Source organism: Myxocyprinus asiaticus, chromosome 36 (assembly GCF_019703515.2).
Source record: "Myxocyprinus asiaticus isolate MX2 ecotype Aquarium Trade chromosome 36, UBuf_Myxa_2, whole genome shotgun sequence".
In the NCBI taxonomy this organism is placed as follows: domain Eukaryota; kingdom Metazoa; phylum Chordata; class Actinopteri; order Cypriniformes; family Catostomidae; genus Myxocyprinus; species Myxocyprinus asiaticus.
This window is the reverse complement of record NC_059379.1, coordinates 17,673,337-17,701,292: the sequence shown is the minus strand read 5'-3', so window position 1 is coordinate 17,701,292 and position 27,956 is coordinate 17,673,337. Positions and strand designations below refer to the sequence as shown.

The 27,956-nt window shown below is 37.4% G+C and overlaps 2 protein-coding genes across 8 annotated transcripts in view; one reads left to right on the top strand and one right to left on the bottom strand.

Annotated features, from left to right (window-relative positions):
* LOC127427041 (hexosaminidase D-like) overlaps nt 1-4,446 on the bottom strand; it is a 29,260-nt gene extending 24,814 nt beyond the window's left edge. Inside the window, exon 1 of the mRNA XM_051674357.1 lies at nt 4,407-4,446. Coding sequence (XP_051530317.1) covers nt 4,407-4,431 — 25 coding nt within the window. The 5' untranslated portion in view covers nt 4,432-4,446. The remainder of the gene's footprint in view (nt 1-4,406) is intronic.
* LOC127427040 (rho GTPase-activating protein 12-like) overlaps nt 1-27,956 on the top strand; it is a 76,686-nt gene that overhangs the window by 18,219 nt on the left and 30,511 nt on the right. For 2 of the 7 annotated variants that reach the window (XM_051674349.1, XM_051674348.1), the window contains exon 3: nt 23,530-23,616. The exons of the other annotated variants lie outside the window; for them this stretch is intronic. In XM_051674349.1, the coding sequence (XP_051530309.1) occupies nt 23,530-23,616 (87 nt within the window). The remainder of the gene's footprint in view (nt 1-23,529; nt 23,617-27,956) is intronic. 7 annotated transcript variants of the gene reach the window in all.

The window sequence follows — 27,956 nt, the reverse complement described above, 5'->3', positions numbered from 1 at the left end:
ATTTTTTATTCCCATTTTGCTTTTGTGTGTTTTTCCTTATTCCTTTTTTATGATAGGTTCAAATAATTTTAAATAAGCCATCATAACACACAAATGCACGCATGACTAGGGGATTAGTAGCATGTCACCCCTCTAATAAAAGATAATGAATAGCTTTTATATCAGAACTGGTGCTTTTGTAACGGACAGCTGCACAAAATTTAATTCATTCCACTCAGTTGGGTGTTTTCCTTTGTGTGAGCTGTCATTGTCTGCAGTTTAGATTATACTTCAGCTTGTTTAATGTGTTTCTATCTCTGCGAGTGTGTGTGTGTGTGTGTACATGATGTCATGGATTATTCCTATTTTGACTTGTTCTCTGTCTGCAGACTTATGCAACAGAGGCTTAAGTTTATGTCACTATTGAATTGTAACACACAACTCCCCCATTTTTTTCTTTCTTTCCTACAATACAGACAAAGCTTCTCTGGTTATAAAACGCTTGCTCTCAATAATTCGCACCTGTTTTGAAGACGTTATATTCTTTGAGACATTCATTGTTGTTCTCAGCAGCACAATGTATTGAATCTTTGCCTGGTTTGTTAAGCTTAGATGTGACAAGGTCTGTTGGAACCCAGAAAAGTGTTAGAAGTGTCTGTGTTCTGCTTTAGTCCGAATCCTGTAGCTCCTTCCCTGAGCATTCCTCTCATTCCTGTTCCAACACACACACACACACACACACACACACACACACACACCAGTGAACTAACCCAATAAAGGCCTGCTGATTCTGATGGGCAGACAACAGTGCAGTTTACCTTAATCTAATATTTACTAAAGTATCAAAGATTGCTCTTTCTCTCTCTGTCCTGCTGTCAGTGCATCTGTCTCACTCATTCTGTCTCTCTGCCGTTGATAAGCACAGCTGAGATGTTGTCAGGACAGAATGTGTCCAGAGGGTGTGGTAAGTTTAGAATCTCTCTCATTCTAACGCACGCACACGTTTACTAGGTTATTTAAATGGGGACTTGTAGATTTCTGTAGTGCTATTATATGAAGCTAATTATAATTAATATACAGTCAAATAACCCTAAAAGAAAACATTTAGATTTTGTTTTTTAGATTATAAAACCTTATTAGCTTTAATTATTAATTGTTTTTAAAAATAGGACATCTTTAAATGTTCCCAAAGGGAGGTTGTGTCAGATTTAGCTCACTTTTGGGGACAATTTTTTGACTTTGTCTCACAGTAACGTATTTGTATGAGCATGCTTATTATGTTAATCACTGTGTTAATGTGGGTTTTTGACTTGTTGGAAACATTGTCCTTGACAGTTAATGCCAAGGCTAATCAATCAGTTTTTGAATATTATATCCTTATTATCCTATGTTAATTGTTAAATCACTTATTATTACTGGTCGACCGATATGGTTTTTTTTTTAATGGCCAATGCTGATATCCAGAGAGCATGGTGGCCGATACAATGCCGATATTTCACACAATTTAATATAGTAAATAACATAAACATAAATTTGCTAAAAACATAATAATAATAAACTATTTTAGCACTATATTTACTACATTTTTACTTTGTAAAAAAATAATAAAAAATAATAATATAGTGTTTTAAATGGTAGATAGCAGTTTCTTCTGATTTCTGTTTAGTCATCAAATTTTAGTAAATTATTTGCACTGAAGAAATTGTTAATGTATTAGGAAGAAGGAAATAACAGGACATACAGTAGTCCAGCAACCATGGATGGCATGTCCACGTTAACAATCACATTTACTAAAAAAATACAGAATCAAACCAATTGTAAATACAGTGCATAGTGAATATGACATTTACTAATAGCACACGTGAAGCGTTTTTACTTTGAAGTTGCACCAGAGACTATTTAGCAGAGACGGGCCATTTCTATTAAAATGAATGGGAGAAATTAGAACACCCAACTGCAGCGAACGGTCATAGATAGGAAGTCCCACCTTACAGGTAAAAGAGCCAGTCACCTTTTAGATACAGACATCGCCTGTCAATCTACTCGAGAATGCACATAGGCATTAGCTATAAAAGCTGGGAAAATTGTGTTTTTATAACGTAATCTGAGGCAAAGAAGCACTATTTATGATACCAGTGTTGTCAGATTTTACTGCTGATTTGAAATATGTTCTTTGATCATAATCTTGACCAACCGTTTTGGAGATTTTGGTCTTTCCAAACATGGCCGACAGTGGACTGACTTGCTAGAAAGACTTTGGTTGCACTCATGCGCCTGTGCAGATCCAGCGCGAACCTCAAGCTCCTGACAGTTTAAACGGCCAAAATGACTTGTGCATTTTATTCAAAGCCACTTGAAGACGTGCGATAGCTCTGTGAATCACAAAAGGCTGTGTTTAATAAGTAAATATATAGAATGCGCAGCGCCAGCGCGTTAGTGAATGGTGCTGCTCTGTTGACACAAACTCACGCACAGGCTGGTGATGCACTCGTGGCTATTTTTAGCCTTCACAGTGATGCGCAATATTTGAGTGCTACTCAAGAACAGCATCTCAGATGTAGACGCTCAATAGTTCGGTTCACTTATATGCATTTAGAATGGCACCAGAGGTGCATTTTACCAGAATTTGAATAAGAAGCTAATTAAACTACTGTGAACTTGCCTACAAACAGACACATACTTGACTTCCTGGAGAGTTTAGAATGTCAAAATAAAAGCATGAGGGTTTTAAAAGTGCACGATTTAAATATATTACTGTTGTATTTAAAATTAAAAGTCAATAATAATAATAATATTAATAACAATTTATTATTGTTATCATTAGTATTTGTTTACAATTTATAACAATATTTAAGTTGAATAGGTTCCAAAAATAATTGTGTGAATGAAAAGTGGACTGATGTCTTACAATTAAATTAAAATTAAATAGATCTGAATCCTTTAAAGTCCAGATGCAAGTTGAAACATGTTTGGATAAAGGCAAAAATAAAACACTGGTTTCTTTTCTACTGAAGACTTGAAGACTGGAATTACTGTTAATTTTGCTGCTACATTATCCAGTATACTAGTTAATAATAAAGTGTTTCTTAATAAGCTATACATTTATATTGAAATAATGTGTAGTTAAAGGTTTGTGTTTCTTTTCATATTAAAGAGAGCTCCCAATTAGTTCCACACAATAATGTAAAGATATTCTAAACTGATTATGCAAAAAAACAACACTGGTATCGGCTTGGGATCAGTATCGGCCGATACTGAAGTTTCCGATATCGGATCGGAAGAGAAAAAGTGGTATCGGTGCATCCCTACTTTTTATCATTAGACAAGACAGTTAAAAGTTACAGGGAACTGCTGAGGAGAGACTGTTAGAATACATGCTTTAGAGGTAAATAAATGAGTGCTCCACAGGATGCTGGATCTGCTCAAGTTGTGTGAGGTTGGTTTATTGCATCTGTTTAAAGAAGATGTGCGCATATTTGCAGATGGTATATGATGTTAGTTTTATTGATATTTGACTTTTTATCATTAGACAAGACAGTTGCAGTAACAAAAGTTACAGGGAACTGTTGAGGAGAGAGAGGGGGAGTGAAACAGTTGAACACTTCAACATTACGAGCTCAAACACGTCTGCCGTGGCTCTGATATGCAGACCATTTAAATTAGACTGTTGCACACTGGTCTTTTATTGTAGTAACACGATGGCATGTAACAGCAAAACAAACCTTGAATGGTCATTTACATGTCTCAGTCGCTTCACATGCAAGCAGGCGATTTTCGGTGCCCTCAAGAAGAAGAATTACCCAAACAGGAAAATGTATTGGCCGAAGCCGATAATGAAAAAAGTCTGAATATCGTCCGAATATTGTCAGATTTATCGGCCTCAGCGATATATCGATTGACCACTACTTATTATATGGAAGTCACATATAACACACAAATCCTTTTTTGAGTGAAGAGTATTGGTTTGTGCGTGTGGTGTTTTGCTGGTGTTATGCATTCATGGCAATTTACAGCAGCTGTTTTAAGTACCTCACAAACAGACTGTGTTTGGAATGAAATACTTGCATGCTACTGTACAGTAAACTGTATACTGGCTACTTAAAAAAAAAAAAACGTGGAAGAGTAATGTGGTAAACATCATGTTATACAGGCATAATTTTCCACTCTTTACAATCTTTGCCACCCTTCTTTCATCTCACAAACTCATTTAAATATATTCAGAGCAATTGCAAGACCCCTGTAACATTTTGCTGTGAGAAAGATTAAATCTAACACATTACAGAGAGAGAGGGAAAAAAAGAATGCCACTGACTTAACTGAGATAACCTGTCCTCACATGACTTTATGACCTTTTGATGATGTGGGACATTATCATAGAAGTGGCCCTCTAGAGCATGAGTGCTTTTGTCAGAGGGAAAGGTCCATACCTCGGTTTGCTGAGCCGATGTGCATCAGTAACAATAGTGAACCAGTAGTGTAGAATGATCCAGAGTGATCTGCACACTTTTCACTCACAAACAATCAAAACTCCCACAAATCAAAGTGCTCTCTTAGTAGCCTATATGCTTACACAGGTGTATGTAAACAAGATACACAGACTGAAAATGTACACACATACTGTGAAGTCTGCAAACGTATCCATGAATTTCTATTTCCTTTTGGGAATTCCCTGCCAGTGAATACTATATGTGCTGAAAATAGTCTAAATATATCAGTTGTCAATATGTGTGTGTGTGTGTGTGTGTGTGTGTCAAAAGGACAGGAAGTACGAGGCCACAAGCCCCTGCTTTCCTTGATTTTGATTGGCTGATTAGCCTCCTCCTCTCTGTTTTCTCCTCATGGGTTCATTAATGAAATGGATATCATCACTGTGGCGATGGAGGGCTCAGTGTTGTGTGTCCTGCTGCGTTTGAAAGGCCATTCTATGTTTGATGTCTCTTTCCAGCATGGATGATTTACACCTGCTTAATTCCCTCAAAGCAGAAAGGTGTTTATGTTGGCATAGGTTGAATAGCGAAGGAGTAGCTAGGTGAATATCATGAAACCTGTCAAGGTAAAAAAGTATTTTACCCCCAAATCATATTTGCTTAAAAGGGTCATGTCATGAGGAATCAATTTTTCCTTTATATTTTGACATATTAGAGGTCTTTCTACTATAAAAACCTACTGTAATTGTTGGTGTATTTAAACACACACTAAATGGACATCTTTAACTGTTATGATGCATTTCTGGCGATGTGCATCAGTACAGGAGGATATCGGAAACAGGATGCGTGCGTCTTCATTGTGCTTTGGACTATGTATGTGCATGGATTGCTTGTAAGTAGTTTAAGTAGTAAGAACCAGTCATAAAAAAATACAAGCTTTGCAATGGAATTTTCAGTGAAGGATGGGGCATTTAAAAATACTATTGGACCCAATCAAAAATGTAAGTAAACAGTTCCATTCATGAATATTTCAAATGTCATGACTGTTGATAGTTGATAGTTTATGGTACTGAAACCTTGTCTACACCAGGCGCATCCATTGACGCGACGGCTTGAGGCTGTCTACACCAGGCGCGTCGACACAAACTTCCTAAACCATTTATTTGTGGTGTTGTTGGCAGTAGTAGTGTTAGCGCAAAATAGAATGGGAGATCTGTTTACTGTTTACTGCAGCGGACGCTTCCATGGTAGACAGCATCATTGATTAAAATGGGTTCTATTGCTTTTGACGCAAAACGCCTCTCACGTCCAGTTGTGTTTGAGATGAGCAGTTTAATATATTCTGATGTAATGTGTTGGATGTGCCTTGAATGTGCCTGGATGTAACCCTTGAAATGTAGTTTAATAATATTGTGGGCTTGTTCATTCTCTTCCGATTGAATTTCAAATATTGCTGTATTTGAGGGGCTGCACGATTGGCCAATCAGAACAGTGGGCGTTTACGTTGACGTTTAAAGGAGGAGCTAAGGCCAAAACCGAGCATTTAGACAGAGATAAAAAAGTACAGTGCGGAAAACTTCACTAACATTATCAGTGGACCTCAGGGAAGATTAAAAAAAAAACAAATAAAAAAAAAAAAAAGAGCATTTCATGACCCCTTTAAAACAAAATGAAGCGTATTGTAGGAACATTAAGATTTTTTGCATTGTGATTGTAGTTATATGATAGTTAAGTACATTTTCTCCCTAATTTCTTATTACCGTAATGCAAAAAAATCCCATTCTCAATACAGTCAATTTAAGAGAATATTTATTCACAGTTGTAAAGTTTTCTTAAGTATGCTTATTTGTTGTACAGCTTCAAAATCAAAAAGAAATAAGAAAATAATATTTTGCTTAGTAAAATTTGCATTGTGAAGAATTGTTAACCCTTGTGCTGTTCATTTTGTGCTAACACATTTTGTGTTCCCAGTCAAAAATGACCATCCCACTAAGATTGTTTATATTGCATATTTTATCACAAGATATTGCATTAGATCTTTTTAATAACTTTTGGGTAATTAGGTTTTGTACAAATTTTTTTGAACATACAAAACATTTGAACATTTGTAAAAATATATATTTTAATTGATAGAATGATTACTTGAACTGAGTAAATAGCGCTTTTTAATTTGCTGACAAATAAGAACTTTTTTGTTCTCATCATTTGCAAATTTGTTATCACAACAATTATATTCAGAGTTGGTAAAACCATAAAAAACATGAGATATCTATGTATTACATATCATTGGAAAGGTCTTAACAAGTAGAATGCAATGAAGAAATTTGTTTCACTCAGAGGCCAAACTGCAGTGAGTATTAATGTATGAAATTCCAACTGACACAAATAAATATAATAAACAAGAGTGACTTTTGTCATGTTTTTCTTTATTTCATCCTGAACCATACACATTACATAGACAATGACATATCATTACTTACAGCAGACTATCCCGATTCAAACAAGCCCAAACACAATATAAAATGCTAAGCAGATTTTGAAATATTTTTCAAAGAGTGTACATGGAAAGAAGATGCACAAAAGTGTGCTGAGCACACATTGTGTGTTTTGTGTGTGTGTGTGTGTGTGTGTGTGTGTGCGCGCGCGCGCGCGCACTCATGTCCGAGGACTTTGTGTGTGCAAACACACATCCACATATGTGCCCATCTGAAGGATTGGGATGCTCCTGAACACTTAATATTTCTGTATTTTGTAGTCTAATCCATTCATTTCCAGTGGCTGGTCATTTTTGACCGGGAACACAAGTGTAACAAAGTTAAATAAAACCAAAAATATGTAAAGAAAATGGTCCACATTTTTTTGTCCACATTGAATTTTATTCCAATTGGATTAAGTAAAACAAATATTCGTAAGAAAAAAAAAGAAGTCAACCCGGTCAAAATGACTGTAAGACAACATAAAGTTTAATTAAGCAAAATCTTCCCCTATTTCTCATTATTGTATTGCAAAAAAAAGAAAAAATCTCTACAAGCCAAAAAAAAAAAAAAAGAAAAAAAAAATTCAGGACTTCAAATTTGGCCAAAGACATTTTGTTAGTGTCATTGTTTTTGTCATTTGTAGCCAGAGCTTTCACTTACAAACACACACACTTTCTGCCAGCTTCTGTGACTCTGTTGAGGCTGAAGGACACAGGAAGTAACTACTGAAGAACCTTTGTCTGCAGAACTTCCTCTGTCCGCCCTCTGTTTGCACTTTCAGTATTGCTGCATGTGTATATTTGGGTGCCAGTTTGTGTCTGTGTGATGTGTTTGTGTTTCGGTGTCAGACAGACCTTTGACCTTTCAATGTACTTTCTTAAACACACAGACACTGTAACACTGTCAGTATTACCCAATGGCTCTTCTTGAATAAAATCCCTGTTTTTCTGATTGTTTGATATTCAATGGCTGACCCTTGTTGCCCTCAATTTGCTACTGTGAGCTGTGGATTATAGATGTGATAATCTCACTATTACATAAAGATGCTTTTGAAATGACCCACTATCAATAGCACACAGACATGATGTCAGATCAGTCGGTCATATAGGGCAGATCAGGATTGTGTTAATATTTGTGTAAGAGCCAATTTAAAACAGTTTATTGTAGTGTAGATCAGCGATTCTCACCTGGTGGGTAACAGTCAGAGCTGTTCTTAAGAGTTGCAGAAAATGAGCACAAAACAATGCTAAATGCAAATAATAAAATGCAACTGACCATATAACCATGCATTCTTAGTATAAAAAAAAAAGAAAAAAGTTGTGTTAATTTTTTAAAATATTTTTTGTTGATGTCAAAGGTTGTGCATCCATTCAAGCTTTACAGTATTTTTGTGTAAATTCATCTGTCATTTGATTTGAAGCTACATTTAGCTTAATAAGGCAGATGCCAATATTGACAGGCTGTGTTACATCCCCTCATGCTCGGAAAACAAAACTATGCAAATTAAAAGAAATTACAACCCATAGTACTTCGCAGACTACAGACCAATACCAATTTCACTTGCAACTAGGCTAAACATGTTTTTTCTGACCACATTGTGTTTTGTGTTGTGAATTATTGGCTTCCAAGAGCATGAAAATTAAATTTTCCTGAGTCTTGTTAAACATTAAGGTAAATTACAATGTCATTTAGGGACAACAAATTTTGGTACTGTGTTTGCCTTGCCACTTGTAAAATGTAAATGTACTAGGGCTGGGCGATTAATTGAATTTTATTTTCAATTACGATTTTGGCTTCCAACAATTATGAAAACAAGATAATCGAGATAAAACGATTATTGTGCCGCATTCCGTTTCTTAATGAAACTGCGGTGTTATATCTTTAAAGTATCCTTTATTAAAGTTCAAATAATAGGAAGTGGGTTATGATAATAAACTCCGAAACTGGCATTTGTCTGTGCAGTCAGCACCGCATCTATGAGTTGCGTGAAGCGACCGGGGGAGAGATTGAATCTTCTCCCGGCTGATGCACACTCTGGCGGGGACGCTCATCACTCGTGCGTGTTTGCTGCAGCTAGAAGATAACGTGATGCTCGTAGTGAATCATAATATATGTGACACGTTCACTGTGTGTATCTTATAAAGAAAATCGGCCTTGTAAGTATAAATGTAAGCTAATAGACCTGCTGCTGTCTAGTGTGTCATTATAATAATCAAACAACCACAACAAGAAAACGAAAAAACACCCACTGCTCTTGACTGAGTAACTGTAGTTGCTTTAAAAAGTATTCATGTATTATAATCATACAGTGAAGACCAGTACTAGTTTTATGTTGCATTTCATTCTGAATGTTTACTTGAATACTTGATGGCCTATTCTGTTAAAAACTTTTAAAGCTGTTAAAAAAGCACAGAATTTTCTTGATTTGTTCTATTATTTTTAATCTATTTCTATTCATTGCTGTTTTAGTTATTTTATTACTGGCTGTTTACTAGTCTTGAATAATTACTTAAGAACTTGAAACCATTCTTCCATAATTAACATATTAGTTAGTGTTATTATTTGTTGTGGTTTTGAAGCTGGTATTGAGAATCGTAAAATTTCACTACCGACTACTGAAATGTTGTTATTGCGACTAATGTATAGCCTTTATTGTACATGGTAGATCTTGCTGCAATAACATGATGAAAAAGTAGATCTCATTCCATAGAACTATGAGCATCCCTGCTGTTAATGGTGGCGATGGGGGCTTTCCTTTATGTGACTACCATACATAACATAAAATAATTATCATATGACAATAGAGTCCTCCACTACCCAGTGCAGTTTACATTTCAAGTTCAAGGAAATCCACTTTTTTTTAATTTAGAATGCCCAATTCCCAATGCGCTCTAAGTCCTCATTTTGCGTAGTGACTCACCTCAATCCAGGTGGCAGAGGACGAATCTCAGTTGCCTACACATCTGAGACCGTCAATCCACGCATCTTATCACGTGGCTTGTTGAGCGTGTTACCGCGGAGATGTAGCGCATGTGGAGGCTTCACTCTATTCTCCACGGCATCCACGAACAACTCACCACGCGCCCCACCGAGAGCGAGAACCACACATTATTGCGGCCACGAGGAGGTTACCCCATGTGACTCTACCCTCCCTAGCAACCGGGCCAATTTGGTTGCTTAGGAGACCTGGCTGGAGTCACTCAGCACACCCTGAATTCGAACTCGCGACTCCAGGGTTTGTAGTCAGTGTCAGTACTCACTGAGGTACCCAGGCTCCCAAGGAAATCCAATATTAAAAAGACAAGTTTTTAAAAAATTCAATAAATGCATGATGTTTCGAAAGTCGATGAGTAATCATGTTAAATAATCGTGATCTCAATATTGACCAAAGTAATCGTGATTATGATTTTTGCCATAATCAAGCAGCCCTAAAATGTACCACTTGTAGAATGTCCAATGTACAGTAAAATCTGGGTGCTGAAGCAAAAACATTTGCGAATCACTGATAAAGTAGATGTTCAGAGCCTTTCTTCTCTTTGGGCCACTTGATGAAACAAAACAGCAGCTTTTAAAAATTAACTGTAATCTCTCATATGTGATGAGAAACATGTCAGAGAGAGTGACAGTTTGGGGATATCCTCCAACAAGATGCCCCCCAACTAATGCTCATAAACATGTCCTCTACATCGCCCTCTGGTTCGCTAATGTTGAGTGGTTTCTGGTGTTGGACAATGGACAATTTAACTTCTCTTTCAGTGCTCTTGGGAAAAATTACAGATCTATAATTTGAGAGCATAATTTATAGACCCCATTTCACCTGGTATTAAGATATGTTTCGTGTGATCTGATCGCATGTGTTCAGCACTAAATACAGGACTAAACGGTCAAAAGAAATTTGTGATCAGATCACAAAACACCACATACGAAGGTAGTCAAAAACGCATGTGACCACATCGTATTTGAGGTGTAAATGCTAATCTGTCCTGATGCGTCCCTGACAGCAGTGAAGCACTACACCTCACCTATCAATCAACCACTGCGCTACAACAAGAGTTTAAACTTTGCCGGTTATGATCGGTTTTAAAAGGAAATAACCATCCGATCGAATAAAAAAAAAAAAAAGAGAATACATAGGGGCCTGGGTAGCTTGGCGAGTATTTACGCTGACTACCACCCCTGGAGTCGCAAGTTTGAATCCAGGGCATGCTGAGTGACTCCAGCCAGGTCTCCTAAGCAACCAAATTGGCTCGGTTGCTAGGGAGGGTAGAGTCACATGGGGTAACCTCCTCGTGGTCGCTATAATGTGTGGTTCTCGCTCTCGGTGGAGCGCGTGTTGAGTTGTGCGTGGATGCCGTGGGGAATAGCATGGGCCTCCACACGAGCTACATCTCCACGATGTAGCCACATGATAAGATGCGCGGATTGATGGTCTCAGATGCGGAGGCAACTGAGATTCATCCTCTGCCACCCGGATTGAGGTGAGTCTCTACGCCACCGCGAGGATTTAGAGCGCATTGAGAATTGGGCGTTCCAAATTGGGGAGAAAAGGGGAGAAATAAAAATAAAAGAGAATACATACACAATCACGAGAACTTCACGGATCTTCTTTATTGTGTCTAAAATCAACATGCAGGGACACTAATGAGAAGCACGAACATCTCAAGCTCCTTTAATACAGGTAATCCACTAAAATAATGGATAATTCTGCTCGTGGGTTTGTATTTGTGCTTAAATTAAAATTCAGATGCATCTGGGAGAAACAACACAGTGGTTTTTCACGCTTTGTCTTTTCTGACTTTGTTGCACTTTAATATCATGCAGTAATACACTGACATAGTGATTGATGTATGTCGACATGAAATCAGAGACCCTCCCCTCAAAATCTGAACACAAGTGGTCACAGAAGACTCGTTTTATCGACCAGGTGTAAACAGCGATGTACTTTATCTCACCTGACCACATGTGATCGGATCACCCGAGATGCATCTTAATACCAGGTGTAAATGGGGTCAATTTCTCTTAAGTTCCAGTCGCTACACAAGCTGTAAATATGGGCGCCTGCACACTAGAGTTTACAAAACGTTGTGAGTCCATTGATTTTAAGCGTCCAAATGACGTAGAGAAATGCAAGAGTTTGCAAAAGTGATGCTTTCGAAGAAAGAAGTTGAGAACATTTCAGCATTTGCTGCAACACATTTTGTTGACTAATGATAATTTTAGAGAGATGCCTTGAGTCCAGTGCTTTCAGGAATTCAATTCACTTTATTCCTGCTTGATTTCATACTGACACTGGCCTTTCCACAACCTCAAAACTGATCTGACGCATTCCTATACGTCAAAAGCTCCATCTGAGCTTTTTTCCACATTATTCTCACTCACTTCCTTTTTTACTCCGAACACAACCCACCCCCCCATATAAAAGCCAGATAAAAAAAGAACTGGATTAAGGGCAGTGAGACACACATATACACAATCACTCTCAGTACATGTAAGCAACATGGTTTAATTAAATTCTTAACATGTTTATCTGTATATACAAGCTGTGTATATATTTGAACTTTAGTCTCACTGACCAGTCCTCTTCGCTCTAGTAGGTTTGGTGTATGCCAGATGCCTACCCAAAAATGGCGCTTGTAGGACAGTGCTCCATCTTCTTTACCTCCTTTCACTATTCTTTTACTCTTATGCCCTTTATGGAGAGGTTAATAATATCTCTTTCTTTCTCCATGCACTTTGTTAAGCATTAATGTCTGCTTGTGCCATTGGAAAGAAAGAGATGGGTGGATGTGCCAGTAAGCAGTGGGTGCCCCAAAATGCCCCTTTATACTTGGACAAAGAGAGCATAAAGAGCCAAAGCAAACACTGAAAGAGCCTCTTGTGTTGTGGTCTGTTCCTCTTACAAGATGTTGTACATTCCCCCTGTTTTCCCTTTAGTCTTAGTACAAGGTTGAGAGGTGTTTTGACCATTTGAGTGTCAGAGACCTCATGAAATCAAAATAGTTTTATGGCTTTTTGTCTATGCCTATTAGCTTTGAGACTTCATTCTTGTGTTTTCCTAGAAAATGACAAAATAAAATGTAAGCAGATATAAACATTTTAAATATCCCTTATGGAGAAAACAGTCCAAAAATATTGATGACTCACCTTGCACTCATTTTGTCCAATCAAATGCTTCCTAGTATGACAATGTCCCACCCCCTTATACCATCTACTTCTGACTAGAAATACCAAGTAGCAAGTCATGTTTCAGTGCTGTGACCTAAACTAAAGGCTATTATATGTTTTAAAGAAGTACAAACACTCCGATACGCATTAAAAGCACATTGATTTTCTTTGAAACAGCAGCACTCAGTTTAACTTGAATTAAATGTCTGCTTTTAGCATAAAGTCCTGGAGCTGCTCAGTGAATCTAAGGCCATTGCAGGTAAAGTCACTACAGACATAGAGAATGAGACTGCAGTGGTCTTTAAGGGACTGAATGACTGACAAAAGCCACATTATATAATAGAGTCTCTATGCCTCTTTGCCGTTCGGTTGCATATGAAATACTCTCCTCCAGTCATTCGGCTAAAGGGCAAGAGAATGAGAATGTCAAAGGAAGAATTTGAGATGACAGTTGAAAAACGCTTGTGTTTTGTGCAAGATATGTGGGTGGGACAAAGAGTAAGACAGAACAAGAGAGAAAGAGGATGTTTTAGAACACCACATGAGATCCTGGAAGAGACGTAAACACACAGACTCGACAAATTCATTGTCTTATTTGAAAACATTGCAGAGAGCAGTCATTTTGTGATGTTTAATCTTTACTTCATTGCACTTTGATTTGATTAAAGGAATAGTTCGACCTAAAATGAAAATTCTGTCACTATTTACTCACTTGCTTCTCATGTTGTTCCAAACCCATATGATTTACGTTGTTCTGTGGAACACAAAAGGAGATGTTAAGCAGAATGTCACCATTCACTTTCATTGTAGACCTAATAAAAGTGAAAATTGAGTCTAATATTCTGCCTGACATCTCCACATTCCACGTAAGAAGGAAAGTCATATTGGTTTGGAACAACAGGAGAGTGAGTGAATGATGACAAAAGTTTCATTTTTAATGAACTACAGTATTAACCTCTGCAGCCTGTATAGCTACAGGTGACCACAGTCATGTGACTCAATGATTTTAGCAGGACACAGGTCATATACCACATTTTTTTTCTCCCAATTTGGAATGCCCAATTCCCAATGCGCTCTAAGTCCTCGTGGTCGCATAGTGATTCGCCTCAGTCCGGGTGGCGGAGGACGAATCCCAGTTGCCTCCGCGTCTGAGACAGTCAACCTGCGCATCTTATCACGTGGCTTGTTGAGCGCGTTGCCACGGAGACATAGCGCGTGTGGAGGCTTCACGCCATCCACCGCGGCAACCACGCTTAATTCACAATGCGCCCCACCGAGAACAAACCACATTATAGCGACCACGACCTGGCCACAGACTCCAGCCACAGACCTGGCTGGAGTCACTCAGCACGCCCTGGGATTCGAACTAGTGAACTAGCGATTTGATATAATGTTGATTCGACAAAGTATGACAGAAAATTAGAAAAATGTTTGAGCAGAGTGCAAATTATAATTTCTCATCAGAACAACATTCTCTAATACACAAAATAAATGCTCAAAGTTCAAATAATAGGAGATTCACATAAACCTTTCTCTATAACAAAAGATCACATACAACTGAACGTTAAAAAAAGTTGTCTATATTCATCATATATACAGTAATATCAAAACTCCTTTCTATTCCTAACCTAACTCAGGGACATATTTTTGTGGGGGAAAAAAATAAATTATAGGCTATATAGATATAAACAATAATGAAGACAAATTATAAAAATATTTAATATACACTTTTGCATACTAATATATATATATATATACACAGGTGCATCTCAATAAATTAGAATGTCGTGTAAAAGTTCATTTATTTCAGTAATTCAACTCAAATTGTGAAACTTGTGTATTAAATAAATTCAATGCACACAGACTGAAGTAGTTTAAGTCTTTTGTTCTTTTAATTGTGATGATTTTGGTTCACATTTAACAAAAACCCACCAATACACACACACACACACACACACACACCAATCAGCCGCAACATTAAAACCACCTGTCTAATATTGTGTAGGTCCCCCTTGTGCTGCCAAAACAGCGCCAAGAATAGCATTCTAAGATGCTATTCTTCTCACCACAATCGTACAGAGTGGTTATCTGAGTTACAGTAGACTTTGTCAGTTTGAACCAGTCTGGCCATTCTCTGTTGACCTCTTTCATCAACAAGGCATTTCCATCTGCAGAACTGCCCCTCACTGGATGTTTTTTGTTTTTGGCACCATTCTGAGTAAATTCTAGAGACTGTTGTGTGTGAAAATCCCAGGAGATCAGCAGTTACAGAAATACTCAAACCAGCCCATCTGGCACCAACAATCATCCATGTGATTATCTAATCAGCCAATCATGTGGCAGCAGTGCAGTGAATAAAATCATGCAGATATGGGTCAGGAGCTTCAGTTAATGTTCACATCAAGGGGACATTTTTTATCTCAGTGATTTGGACCGTGGCATGATTGTTGGTGCCAGAGAGGCTGGTTTGAGTATTTCTGTAACTGCTGATTAGTATGCAGAGGTGTATATTAAGTGTTTTTATAATTTATTTGTCATCATTATTATAATCACATTTCAGCTTTGTGTCATGAAATTGCATAAATAACAATGACATGAGCTGTTACTGTTTCAAATTCAGCTCTTTGTAAAATGTTCCAAGCTGGCAGCTCGACTACAGTATGAGCTTAAATACTTTTTTGCCAAACCAACATAAAACTTAAATGTACATTTCTTGTAAATACACTACCGGCAAAAAGATAAGGCCGAAATGTTTCTCATGATCTTAAAAACCTTTTGATCTGAAGGTGTATGCTTAAATGTTTGAAATGAGTTTTGTAGACAAAAATATAATTGTGCCAACATATAAATTTATTTCATTATAAATCAAAAATGTAATTAAAAAAAAGTTTTTGAAATTGATGACTTGGACCAAATAATAAAGAAAAGCAGCCAATAAGTGCCCAACATAGATGGGAACTCCTTCAATACTGTTTAAAAAGCATCCCAGTGGGATACCTCAAGAAGCTGGTTGAGAAAATGTCAAGTTTACATGTCTGCAAATTCTAGGCAAAGGGTGACTACTTTGAAGATGCTAAAATCTAACACAGTTTTGATTGATTTTGGATTTTATTTAGTCACAACATAATTCTCATAGTTCCATTTATGTTATTCCATAGTTTTGATGACTTTACTATTATTCTAAAATGTGAAAAAAAAAAAATTATAATAAAGAATGAGTACGTGTTTCAAAACTTTTGACCGGTAGTGTACTTGTAAAATGTGTAGGGCTGCAACTAACGATTATTTTGATAATCAATTAATCTTCAGTTCACGGTACTAAATTCACGATTCGTTACTTCCACTTTAAACAAAGCCTGAATCATGAAAAGTTACGTTTGAATAACTTTTTTTAAATTATTATTATTATTATTATTTTTTACTACAAATGCAAAACAGTTCCTGTCATTTACTTGTAAAACTTAACAAAAAGTACTGTTTTTAAGTTCAAAGGATCCACTGAGTTTGCATTAATTTAAATAAGCAGTGAAATTATTCTGTTTCTTTAAGAATGGTGGCAGTTCAATGAGCGTCACAGATGTTTTTTGGTTATTAACGAGTTAGGAGTTTTTACTGCATCCGTGCTATGTGTGATTACAATTAATGTTTCTTTTAACTTTTTAATCAACAACTGATTGTAAAGAACAGAATGGATATTAAAAGACACACTATTCAATGAAAGTGGAATGTGTGAATCTCATCTTAGGACACTCAATACACAGAAGAAAGTTCAGTTTTATTTCAAGCACTGTAAAGCACTTTTCAACAAAATAATCCGACTTTCCAGGTATTCCAGGACTTAAAATCTAAAAGATAAATTCATGCACTTTAAGGACTTTGTGTGAACCCTGTAAATTGTGTAGAAAAAAGGGATGGAGAGATTTTGATGTTTGATGGGTCATTTATGATCATATGGAAATTTTGAAAATATAAAAATGTGGTATATGGTTTGTTGTTTATTTTAGTTTGCAATAGTTCAAAATTTTATAAATTGTCCCATCCCTAAAAGTTTGCATAGACTTTGTGATTAGAATATCCATTCATATTATTTCATGGACATAATTTATATGTTTGATATATCGTTCACATGCTACTTATTGCCTTAAAGTGTTCAGGAAACCTGTTTGAAAACAGTGACGTTTTTTGCCGTTCCGTTTGGTGACGCAATTGGTGCAGAAATTAATTCACCTTTTAAGGGATAGTTAACCCAAAAATGAAAATTCTCTTATCATTTACTCACCCTCATGCCATCCCAGATGTGTAGGACTTTCATTCTTCAGCTTAACACAAACAAAGATTTTTAGATGAATATCTCAGCTCTGGAGGTCCATACAATGCAAGTGAATGGTGATCAGACCTTTTGTAGCTGAAAAATCACATAAAGGAAACAAAAGTAATGAGAGAATTTTCATTTTTTGGGTGAACTAGCCCTTTTAACTCTCAGTCTGACTTTTCAAATAGAACTAAGAGCTAGAAGGTGTACCATCCATTTGTAGAGGGAACTTAAACACATTGCTAATGTGGAAGCTTTTAGCGAATGCCTCTCTCTCTTCCACTTTCACTCTGTCTCTCTCTCTCTTCCACTTTCACTCTTTCTCTCTCTCTCTCTCTCTCTCTCTCTTCCTCCAATAATGGAATTTTCAGTTCTAGGGTGGGGACGCCAGGGTGCTCTGCAGAGAACTGTCTTATCTGTCAGTGCCAAATTCGGATGTGAAACGGAACACACTGTCACAGCCAATGGTCCTTTTCACCCCTCATTTCCCAACCATCTCTCTCTCTCTCTCTCTCTCTCTCTCTCTCTCTCTCTCTCTCTCTCTCTCTCTTATATTTCACTGAGTCACCTAGAAAGGAACATTGTCCCTCCTCCCCATAAAGGGCTGGGTGATATGGCTACAAAAATTATATCTCAATATTTTTCAGCCTATTGATGATATGCGATGTATATCTCGATAATTATGTATTTGCTCTGAAATGGCTCAAAAGTGATTTTTTTTATTTATTTATTTTTTATTAGAGGAAACATCATTTCATCCAAACAGCCACTGAAGCCAAGTAGATTCAGTATTTTAAAGGCATTGATTAAAAATCTTTTTTTAAATAATAAAAGCATGTTTCCCCACAGTTTTTCACTAAATAAAGGGGAAATAAACACAAGGGAAAATAAAATCCAATCATTTTCATTTGTATGCACTTTTATATTTATATTTTATATACAGTGATGCATAGTAACTTAATAAAAAGCATTATTTACCTTAATTTTTCTGTTTTTACTAAAACTTTTTTTGTGAATGAACAAGGTGTGCAAAAACTACTCTTATTTCTACTGCTTATTTACTGCTACTTTTTTGGAACCCAGTTGAATATACACGCATAATACTACATTATTACTGTGAGACCCAGTCAGTTTTATTGTAATATAATACTGAATTATCATTATTATTTTAAGGATTAGATTTATTTTTTATATAAATTTATATATTTCTTTCCTTTTTAATTCCCCTTCATATAGAGCTTTTATTTTGACACTTCACCTTCACCGGCAGCTTTTATTTTGATACTGAAATTGCTGTTTGTAGTTTACAGTGTTCCACGTGTGGTGAAATGCTGTCATCTCCTCCTTTTCTGTTATACTGTGCCGCAATTGTAGATTTGTATAATTTTTTTTTAGCACTTACTAATGTTTGAATTGTGCAAATGCTTGAACCTGCAGTACTTTTCTTTCACAATGCATGTAAACTTCTTTAAAAGTGCTTAAACCATGAGCAGCGTGTCAACCGATTATTCTGAAGCATGCACGACCATGTTTATCTGTCATTTATAGCAGCCTTTTTTCAGTTTAGTAATCACATATGAGCATATCACCATTTTGATGTTATTTTGATTAATTGTGAAGCCCTGATGGATCATGAAATTAGTCTAATGACGCGCTTTTGATGAAACTTAATAGCCAAATAAAAAGCACATGTAAATAATCGTGATACTCATGATTACTGGTCAACCGATATGGGTTTTTTAATGTCCGATGCAGATAAGCAGAGAGCAGAGAGGTCAATACAATGCCGATATATCACACAATTTAATATTGGAAATAACAAACATAAAATTGCTAAAACATTTATAAACTCTTATTTAGCACTATATTTAAGATGGCACATAACAACAAAATGAACCATGACTGGTCGTTTACATGTCTCCGTCGCTTCACATGCAAGCAGGTAATTTTCGGCGCCCCCTCAAGAAACAAATTGGCCAAATGGGAAAATTTTAGTTATCAGCCTCTGAGATTATATCGGTCAACCACTGCATGGTAATAAGCATATTGCATAATCATAAGCAAAATCATTGTGATTATATCATGAGTATTTTATATATTGCCCAGCCCTATCCCGATACTAAAAGATTCAGTCAGTACTGTTCTGCCCTACAAAGCCAAAATGCAGTAACTACACCAACACTGAAACTAAGAAAAAAGGCTTCAATGTGTTTGGGTTATCCAGCCAAATACAGATTATGAAAAAGTTTCACTTTGTTCACCGGTCTCTCACTGACTCGATTTTGGTCATAAATTTTAGTTTTGACAGAACTTTGACAGCATGTGTTGTTTTTGTTTTTTTGCCTTTTTCCTTTTGCATACATTCTAAGAACACTGTTACATGGCTTTACCTGTCCAAAATGGAGTGTCTGAATATGTACATTATTTTGAGATTAAAGCACTGTTGTGTATGTTGTTTAGGCCATTTTAACCCACATTGTTTATGTGAACTGCCGTCTGTCACCTGCACCCTAGACAACACTTCTGTTTGACTTTATTTCCTGTCTTTGTCTGCCTTTTTGTTCCTCACAGTGGTATTATTTCCTCTCAGTCTGACAAAGTGACTGTTTCTGCATTTTGCAGCTTGTCTCCACTTATGATGTTTTCACTCTTTCTCTCTGTCTGTTTGTGTTTTTGTACTGTACCTCAGCTCTGCAAACAACACCCCTCAAACCACAGGAAACAGCCAAGCTAGTCTCAACATATTTAACTAGAACTTTATTACTGCTAGTCCTCTAGCTAGTCCTGATGACCACAGTTTGACATGTTAGGACACAAACATTGAAATGCATTATCTCATATTACTAATGAATCATTTCCTGCATTGTTTTCTCTGCAGGGAACTCCTTGTCCTAGATTGAAAATGATCTGTGTGGGTTGTAAATTATGTTCTCTCTCTGGGTCAATTGATTTTTATTGACCTGAGGCATAAGAATGACGCCTCTGAAGTTATCTCATTTATGTAGAGCTGAATAATTGAATTAGCATTTTGAATAAGCCCTGTGGTGCCTTCTGGCAGAATTCCTTCGAGATAAACTGTACTGCACTGCAGAGGCAAAATGTAGAACACATTTTCTAAAAATTAAGTAATGGCCGGGTTTCTTAGACTATGACATGTCCTGTGACAGATGAGTTTGGCTCAACTATGCTCAGATTTAGTGAAAATGCGGGGAAAAAAAATCTACATGAAGTCTACAGAAACCAAGTAACTTTGAAGCCATTTTTCTAAATTTCCTTGTTTACTCAGTTACTGTGTTTTGCATTTGTAGAGCAGTTTACATGAGTGTTGTGAGATTGGTGCATTGCATGACAGTTTTAATGCTGGTTTAACATAAACCACACAGTTGATTAGAACATTTAGATGTTTGCACATTGACAGTGCTACTGTATGTGGGTCACCTTGAGGGAGGGACAATGTGCATAATAGAGGGATAGAAGCGGAGAGCTCTTGAAATTTTGAGGGTTGAGTCGTTGAACCTAATGGGGTCTTATAATTTTGAGAGACTTTGTAATAGTCACACACACACACACACACATGCACACACACACGTTGATGGTGCTATCCTTATGAGGACTCTCCATAGACATAATTATTTTTATACTGTATAAACTATAGATCCTATCTCCTAAACCTACCCCTAAACCTAACCCTCACAAAAAACTTTCTGCATTTTTACATTTTCAAAAAAACATTTTAAGCGATTTTAATTTTGGGGACACTAGAAATGTCCTCATAAAGCACATTTATAGCATAATACCCTTGTAATTACCAGTTTGTAACCTAAAGGTGTTTGGATCCTGTATTGAAACCAGGAAGTAATAGCGTTGCATAATCGGTGACGTGCACGACTCAGAGATTGCATTTTCCCGCTTACATTTTACTCCACTGATGGTTAGGTTTAGTGTTTGGGTTGGAGGGTACGGTTATAGATTATGCATTGCTCTTCACTGTATTACAGCCTGTACAGCTGAAAACAACCCGCTTTACAACTCTCATTTGGCGCATTTCGATAAACTGATTTTAGCTAATGAAAATTCAACTTACTGTTTTCGGTTACACTGTGAGATCAGTCTGGTTGGGAAAAAGTCCCACCTTTCAGTTACTTGAGCCATTCGGCTTTTTGGTAAATGCATCTCCTTGTATTCACCAGAACGCACATGCGCATTAGCTGTACCAATAATTATTTATTTTATTTAGCATGATTTGAGCTAAAGAAGCAAAATTATGCCGTTGTAGTTAGATTTGTTTTCTGATTTGAAATATACTATTAAAGAGCACCTATTATGGTTTTTAAACGTGCCTGATTTTGTTTTAAAGGTCTCATACAATAGATTTACATGCATCCAAGGTAAAAAAACACTTTAATTTGCTCATAATTTAAATTGCAGCATTACCTTTTTTTCCCAGTGTCAAAAACGACTTGTTCAATGATCCGTTCTAAAGGATTAATTCTAAACTCCTCCTTTCAGAGAGCCTACTCTGCTCTGATTGGTCAGATGTCCCAGTCTGTTGTGATTGGTCTACCGCTTAGTGTAGTGTTTGAGGGTGGGTCAAAGCTCTTTGCGAGCAGTCAATGAAGACCAAAGGCGGGTTTTTTTGTTACCAAATTATGTAGGTTAGTACAGGAAGTAAGTCTGGAATTACTAACGACTCGTTTAAGGTCTTTCTTTTGGGAGTCAAAAACTCCATTTGTCGTGGACTTTGATTTTTGAAACTTTGCGGACTTTTTGACATTCACAAACAGCTATATAACACACTACATGAAAGGTAATATTTGAAAAACCATAATAGGTGCTCTTTAAAACACAATCTTCGCAAACAGTTTTCGAAAGTTTAGTCTTTCCCCATTCAAGTAGATAGGAGCTGTAGATAGGGTGATAGTACATAGGGTGTTGCCAAGATGGCCACCAAGTTAACTAGCCCTAGACTGTAATTTAAGACATTACTCACTCTCAAAACAAATGAAATCAAAAGAGCAAACAGCACAGTAAACAGTGCTGACTTCCGATATGGTGACATGTCAATAACATCAAACCTCATTAGATCATGTCATGATGTCATAATGTTTGGTCACAAGATGCACAATAGCCAATGCTGTGTGATGTTATCAACATAGACGCCATATTGGATTTCAGCACTGTTTACTGTGCTGTTTGCTGTTTTGATTTGATTAGAGAGTCCATTAGTTGAGCCAAATGGCCAGTACTTCACCTTTAAGAGGTGTTCACACTGACAGCGATATGTAGTGACAAAGCGACTGGAAGTCATTTATTTTCAGTGCGAGTTGGTGATTTGTGGCAACACGAGCAACAGTGACCATTGGCAATGTGACAAAGTTTAGCAGACTTCAACTTTATGCAGGAACGCTTACTAGCAACAAATAGTGCAGTGACTTGGCGAACTCCAGCGCTTTAATCGCTTTCAGTGTAAACACCCTGTAAAGGGTAAAGGACGGGCAAGGAGGAGGTGGGAACCAGCTGAAAAGTAAACGATTTAAAAAGAAACTCAACATAAAACAAACATAAACACAGACACACATGCAAGGTGGCCTCGTGCGTCTCTCTCTCTCTCTCTCGAACTGTCGTCACTGGCTCCCCTTTATCTCGCTCTCCCGCTGATCAGCTGATTCAGCACCAGCCGTGCAGCCTTACGGCCCGGCCACGCCCTCCTCCTCGTGACACACCCCTAACACTTTTACACCCTGACACAAATGGATTCATGAACAGGAACCGTGGCGAGTGAAATCCCACCCTTCCTCTGTGGAGCGTGTGAACTGCATCTCCATTGACCTCTAGTACCATGACCTTTGACCCCAATGAACTGCTGGCAGGCCTTCAGTGTGCAAGGCCACCCGTCCTGCTTTCTCTCACCCATTGCTTTACTCTTTCTATCACTCACCCAGTCTAAAATGGTTAAGGACAGTGTCCTAATGAGTGAGCCTATATATAGAGAACTTCACTGCTGCTATATTTAACTCCTTAAGATGCTCTCTCTCTCTCTTTAAACACCTAGTTCCTGCCTCTGTGGCTTTGGGTTGGAAAGCCATGACTGTCCTGTCTTCGATTGCTTATTTCTCTGTTGTTCTTCCATCTTCTCTGTCTCGCTCCCTTTCCCTCTCGCTACAAGAAGGACTGTCCTCGATTCTCAGTGTGGGCTGGTTTCGGCCCCACATCCACAAGAAACTTGTTCTCTTACCTTCGATCTCCGCACTACCTGGTGAGTTCCTGAGCAATGAAGGGGAAAATGAGAATGCTGAGATAAACTATGCGATATAGGAAGCCTTGTAAAGTGGGGCTGGTTCTCTGTTTGGAGTGTGGCATGGTGTGTTTGTGGTTGTGGCATGTCATATGGTAGAAAAAGGTCTGTTGCAGATGGATATTTTTATTTTTTATGGTGTTTAAGGCAAGCATTCGGCCTACTAATGTTATTGCTCATACTTAAGCATTAGTGATTTGAACAAACCCATTTTTTTGTGGTAAAATACCACACATAACTTGACCTCCAAGACATGGAGTGAATGAAGATGTGTAGGAGAGAAGGATTATGCCAGTTTTTTTCTGAAAGGAGAGAAACACTGAGATTACGTTGGCAGAAAACAGCTACAGGTTGCGCCATTGTAGCCATTGACATCATTTAACTGATTAACTCATGTCATTCGTACTAGTGCCCTTACACTTATTCTTTGTTCTGTCAGTACACTAGTTTTGCCTATGTGGGATTGTAAGAAAGACACATTGTAATCTGTCTATTTCTGTAGTTGAAGGTCTTGTCCAGGGCAAGCATGGGTGTTCTCCACCCGTAACATATGGAATCATATTGCTCCATTGAGAGTTGAGAATGCCTTTTCTCTTAAAGTTTTGCATCAAACGTAGTGTATTATTCTGCCATGAAAAGTTTGAAAGTTTGTTCCTATTCAAATCAAAATCAAATCACTTTATTGTCACTATACCATATTTTTTCTTAATATTTCTGAGGGCACTCCTAAATCTTTCTGAATCCTAACTCTTTGCTCAACCCTGCCTGTGTTCAGCAACTGACTTTTGAAAATCCTTGTTGTCTCTGTCTCTCCTGAATCAATTCTCTCTGTCTATTCATCTTTCTGTTCTTCTTTGTTGAGTCATTGTGAGTTGTTCTCAGGGCAACTCTTGCTGAATAGCTATTGTGTGCTCTGTACCAAGAGCCTGAGTCTCTTTTAGTCCATGTGGCAGACATTCTGCAAGCACCTAGGACGTTTCGCTAACCCTGCTGCGCTTGTGTGTAGGGGGGTGGTGAACCAACAATGGGAACAACACATGGGTAAATGGCCCACGGTGAACCAGAACAGCATGTGCACCACAGTGTCTTGACACTTTTGATAATGAGCCATGTGCTAAATGTGATCAGTCTAGCACGCGCAATTGGGATTTATTTTATTGGATTTTGCTAAGACTAACAACAAGTGATAGCATAATTGCATCTGATTTGTGTTTTGTTGGTGTTTGGCTGACACTACTGTTGGGCCTGACACAAATTTGATTCACCTTGATAAGATTATCTGCTTCAGTTTCAGTTCAGATAAATCTACTCTGTCTAAATCATCAGTCTGTGATTGTGTGTGTAAGAGAGAAAGAGAGAGAGTGAAATATCTGTCCTGAAGGCTTTGCTTTTATGCTAACAGATAAGATCAAAACACATTATGTAATCTCATTTTATTACACTATTATGCATGATAACTGAATATTGACTCCACATCTGGTCCTTTAGTGTAATCTGTGAGTAATACTACTCTGAATAAACGGTAAAAGAGCTACTGTACTGGCACACAACACACAAGACTCTGCAGGCACAGCTGTAATATTGGAAGTGTATTAAATTTTTTATTTTTATTTTTATTTTTTATGATTTATTGATAACAAAGTCTGTATAGGAGCATAAGTATCTAAACTTTACATTTTGAAAGATATTTGTTGTTACATAAAATCAAACTTCAAGCACAGCCATTCTCGCAACTTGGAGTTTTCATTGCTAACTGTGTACATGTCCACACTAATACATCTTTGGTTTGAAACACATTGATTTGGCTACATTTGCACCTCTCATCCAAACTAGAACAACATTTTCCCTCACTGAAAATAGAGCCTTTCGAAAATGGTCTCTAGTACAACGTACTTTGCAAAACAATAATGTTTGGAAACCGTTTCCAACTGAAAGCATATTAGTGTGGATGTGGGCTGTGTTTCTTGGTCTGTACTGAAAATAGACCACCATAATCCCCATAAAACCACCCAAGGTTTGTTGTCTCAGAGCCTCTCCTGTCACTGTCTGTTGAGCTTTGGTAATAAAGTTAGCCTTTTCAAAACACATCCTATAATGAATTTAATGAATAATGAATATAATGAATAAATCAGAATTTAAAGTTTCAAAGCAAAACACACTGTCTACTGCTGAAAGCACACTGGGAAATACTATGATTTAATTGCTGGAAAGCCATGCTATTCAACTAGGCAGAATGAATGAATATCATATTATGTTATTAGCATGCAGTACTATCATCAGACAGTATTTCCAGCTCTTTCCTCCTCATCCCACCCCAGGCATAGATCAATCTGGCTTTGCACGACTTGGTGCCACCAAGCCCACGACCTCCAGAGAGCAGTCTGTTTAAAGGGGTGTCCAATTTTCCTTAAACTTTTAAAATAAGAGGTCATTGTACTATGACAACAAACTTGAACTTGTAAAACCCAAAATTTCTTCCACAGTCCGAAAAGACCCTTTATCGAAACTAAACTGCAAAAACAGCTTCCATACATCCACAACTTGCAAAAATGGTGTTTACCTGGGAGCAGGGGCGTAGGAACGATCTAAAGCGGGAGGGCACATTATAAACCTTATCAGCTTGGCTTATGAATATTAATTAGGTGATGTAACATTCTGGAAATTATTTTCCTAGGAATTCTCTAAAAGTGGGTGGAGGTGGGTTGACGTGTCTTTTAGGGTGTGAGTTATTGTGGAAAATGGACTTCTAGAATTATAAGTTACTAAATTATGACTGTTTTGTTGCCAATAATTTTACTGGATCTCAGGGAAAAATAAAACTGACATACTAGCTTTGACCCCTTGAACTAGCATGCTAGCTCTCCCACTGTGAATTAAGCACTGTGGTGTTGGATGTGCCACTGCTAACTCAATCTGCTAACAACACCACTGCTATTTTCTCTCAGTCCAGCCTTATAACCTACTGTGTAATCAACAAGAGCCAATACCACAATCTAAATTAACAAAGGATTTTCTCATTAGTCAGGGGGCTTAGCTTCCCAAGGGGTGTCTGCTGAGACAGAAGCATTGGATTGGCACATATTACATGAATTAAATATTGTGCTGCATGGTTCTAATAAAATGTGTCCTCAGTTATTGATTAGCTGTGAAACAGAGAGTTTATGTAGTAGGTTGATTGCACGGTGTCCACCCAAACCACAGTTAAGTCATCAGTGACAAGGTTTACATGGACACCAGAAAGGGGGTTATTGCAAGAAAACAATGCTCCTGTTTACATGCACTGTATAAGTGGCGTACTCTTTACTCCCATAAACATGCGGCTTGGTCAGTAAGCAGCTTTCTCCACAGCAATGTAATTTTCCCATGACGCCTGTGTAAATAACAAACATGGCATATGAGAAAGACTTTGCTATTTTATACTCCCTTGCTTCGCTTTATTTCCAGATATTCCAGAGTTGTTGCTGTGTTTGCTTATTTCACTTTCTTTCACAACCTGCAGCTGAATTGCACTGCAATAATGGGGTTTCCCTCTTATGTAAAACTCTGGGATTCCCCCAGTATACAAGTGCATATATTCAAATGTGAGAGACAGTAGCTATTTTAGATTTGTGTGTATAAATGGGTATAGTTTATAGTCTGTGATTTTTCCCAATGTGTTGACGTGTTGGTGGGCTCCATCCTATGACATTTGCTGTCAAACTTCAAAAAAAAAAAACTGTCTTTTATTTAAGGATAGTGATCATATAAAGCCATTTATTATCACATAGTTGTTTTGCTCCTTTTTAAATCATAATGATAACAGCAATCACCCAAATGGCCCTGATCAAAAGTTTACATACCCTTGAATGTTTGGCCTTGTTACAGACACACTAGGTGACACACAGGTTTAAATGGCAATTAAAATTTTCTTTCCCACACCTGTGGCTTTTTATATTGCAATTAGTGTCTGTGTATAAATAGTCAATGAGTTTGTTAGCTCTCACGTGGATGCACTGAGCAGGCTAGATACTAAGCCATGGGGAGCAGAAAAGAACTGTCAAAAGACCTGCATAACAAGGTAATGGAACTTTATAAAAATGGAAAGGGATATAAAAAGATATCCAAAGCCATGAAAATGTCAATCAGTACTGTTCAGTCACTTATTAAGAAGTGGAAATTTCGGGGATCTCCTGATACCAAGCCAAGGTCAGGTAGACCAAGAATGAGTTCAGCCACAACTGTCAGAAGTATTGTTCAGGATACAAAGAAAACCCCACAGGTAACCTCAGGAGAAATACAGGCTGCTCTGGAAAAAGACGGTG